The sequence below is a fragment of the Bison bison genome, unplaced genomic scaffold, assembly GCF_000754665.1.
Source record: "Bison bison bison isolate TAMUID 2011002044 unplaced genomic scaffold, Bison_UMD1.0 scf7180017846453, whole genome shotgun sequence".
In the NCBI taxonomy this organism is placed as follows: Eukaryota; Metazoa; Chordata; class Mammalia; order Artiodactyla; family Bovidae; genus Bison; species Bison bison.
This window is the reverse complement of record NW_011477026.1, coordinates 2934-5996: the sequence shown is the minus strand read 5'-3', so window position 1 is coordinate 5996 and position 3063 is coordinate 2934. Positions and strand designations below refer to the sequence as shown.

At 44.5% G+C, this 3063-nt stretch overlaps 1 protein-coding gene across 1 annotated transcript in view; it reads right to left on the bottom strand.

Moving 5' to 3' along the window:
* Positions 1–2655, bottom strand: part of LOC104988439 — a 12538-nt gene extending 9883 nt beyond the window's left edge. The window contains exon 1 of the mRNA XM_010839763.1: positions 2437–2655. Coding sequence (XP_010838065.1) covers positions 2437–2655 — 219 coding nt within the window. The remainder of the gene's footprint in view (positions 1–2436) is intronic.
* Positions 2656–3063: the final 408 nt, after the last annotated feature.

Sequence of the window (3063 nt, the reverse complement as noted above, 5' to 3'; positions counted from 1 at the left end):
ATTAAAGCTTATCCCAGAAATTAATCAGTTTAGATAGCCAAATAAATTAAATGCCCTCACCCAGATCTGCCAGTTGACAAAAGCTAGAAAGTGCAAATATTAACATGTATATTTAGTATATGATTTGCGATAGGTCCAAGACTTTGAAATGCTTTATGAACACAAAATTCCTGATCACTCCAGTGACCCCTTATAAAAAAGACAGCAAATTAAACTGGCTTCAATGCTTAACCAACATTGATGGGATAATTCTTTTTATTGACACATCCTAATTTTATTATTCAAATAACATAAAATTAACCATTTAAAAGTGAACAATTTAGTGGCATTTAGTACATTCAGTGTTGTGCAACCACAAACTCTATCTACTTCCAAAACACTTTCAACACACCAAAAGGAAACCTGGTATGGGTGGGATACTTTTAAAGGCTATTGTCACAAGACTGTGAAAGTAAGAAAGATGGGGCAGGAACTAAAGCCTGCAAGCCCTTCTGAACACCTCCAAATGGACTATAGCAATATTTCTGTTATTGTCGTTTACTCTCAAGATGGACTGAGGCTGTACCTTGCTGGAGAGCTATAGTGTAATAGTAAAACTGCTTGGTTTCATATTTCCGATTTGGGGAATCTTAACTTGTCTCTCCAGTAACAGGAATATGTATTTCGCTAGTACTGTGATTAAAGAACTCTAAAAGGAGCAAACCTCACTTCTATCCTAAAGGCTTTCAGGTGAGAGCTTGCTTGCGGCAATGCAGGAATGCCAAGAGTCCAATACAGCCAATACAGCCAATACAGCCGGATGGAGAAAATAAGGGGGGAGGGTAATCTGAAGAGAAATGGGAGAAACGATCACAGCCAGATACCAGCCTGGAAACTGTAAAGCCCTGCAAGTCACTGTAAGAATTTCAGCATTTACACTGCATGAAACAGTAAGACTCTTGAAACGTTCTGAGGTAAGGATGGACATAAAGACTCACTCCGTATAGAAACAAGAAAATAATACTAGTACAGTGGAGAAACCCAGCAAATACCTTCACCAAGTGATCAAGGCTACCGTCACCAATGACATCATGTAGATACTGAGTACCCACCTGATACGATGCAAAGGGTACTTGATACGCAGCCAGTCTGATTTCACACATATCCTCCCATAAAATGAAAGCTTAGACCACAAATACTATTCAGGGACGCATACAATGGTAGGAAACTGATAACTAAATCAAAAATTCAGGCAGGGAGGGGAATTTTCATCCCGGAGCAGCACAGAATTTCTTAAGGTAACGGTTTGAATCTTAACCTAGGTGGTTAATTCACAAATTTTGTATTATTCTTTAAATTTTTAACTTAGAAATAGACTCAGAAAAGTCGTAAAAATAATACAAAGAATTTCTCCGTGCCCTTCATTCAAGATTCTCCAAATTTAAATTTTTACTCACTCGGTCATTATTTCTTTAAACACGTCTTTATATATTCTATTCTTTCAACCATTTCACAGTAAGCTTGCTTACACAATGGTTCTTTAACCTTAAATATTTCGGTTCTTTAACCCTAAATGAATTTCCTAAAAACAAAGATATTATCTTTCACAATCACAATACAATGATCAAAACCAAGAAATTAGCAGTACTAACATCTAGTCTACAGACTTTGGTAAACATTTTATCAATTTCCTCATTCATATCTTTTACAGTAAAAGAGAGAAAGTTCACTTTATGAGGTGAAAAAAAGATTTTTAAATAATTTATTTTTTCTGCTCCGGGATCCAATCTAGGATAACACATTGCATTTAGTTGTGCATTCGTTAAATCCCGTTAATTTCTTCAACTTGGAACAGTTCTTCCCGACCTTGAAATTTTTGAAAAGTACAGATCGTTTATTTTTATAAAATGTCCATCAACCTGGCCTACGTAAACGTTTCATATAATCTTTGCAGGTCTTACGTATTTCACAACTTAAAAAACGAGATGCAACTCGGCGAGAAATAAAATGAACCCAGGAACAGTACATTTCGAGCAGAGGTTAGCAAAGAAATCAATTAAACAAGTCAATTTATCAAGATACGCATTGATATTTTAAAAATAGCTGTTTTTTCTTGATTACAAAACAAAGCACTACTAAAACAGAAAACAAACGTAACATCGAAGGCCCCTCCCGTGCCAATCACCTGCACTTTCTCCCGTCCTGGGACGAAGAGCTTGGCCAGAGGCAAAAACCTCGCCGCTTCACAAGCTTTGCTCATTCGCAGGCGCCATTTTCTGCTTTACGGGCACCACCTCCCCTCTGCAGTCTCTCCACGGCCTCAGGACACGCCCCTCGGCCTAGTCACGAGCCTCGTTCCCAGGCTCCAGCTCTCTCCACCACTCAGGGTCCGACTCCCTCCCTCTTCCCCGACCCGCTCCGCCTCCCCTATCCTCTCCTCAGCCAGACGTCACCGGCCTTGAATTCGTTCTCAGGCGCCGCGCAGTAGTCACGGCCCGCCCCCAGATGCTTCGTTACGCCCCGCAGACTACGCTCCCCAGCTCTGTTGTTGAGATCCCCTCCTTCCCAAGTTACAAGGTCCACCTCGCTGGCCTCGCCCCGCCGCCGCGGCCGTGCCTTCTCATGACCCGCCCCCTGCCTCTGCGCGCCAAATCGCGCCGCGCTGTCAGGCTGCATCGCACAGGCCCCCCCTCTTTCTCAGACTAGGCACTTCCCCGCCCCTCTCGTTCCCAGTCCCATAGGCCATTCCTCCTCCCCAGGGCGGCTCTCACGTGGACCTCCGCCGCCACGTTCCCCACAGTCCCCTCAAGCCGAGGCTCCGCTTTCAGCTCTGCCTTACCAGCTTTCGCCGACCCGCAGCGGACGCCGTCGCCCATTCTCGATCTGGCGCCGTTGGCTCTCCAGGCCCGGCACCTTTTCCCGCTGTGGCTTTCGGTGGTCGACCGCAGTCGCAGCCGTATCCGCGGGATTCGCTGCGACCGCCGCCATAGCCATTTGCCCTCCTCTAACGGCCACCGCAGCTGGGAGTAGGAAGGGCCCCTCAACGGCCACTTCCGGATTTTGGTCCCGGAAACGGAAGCAGAG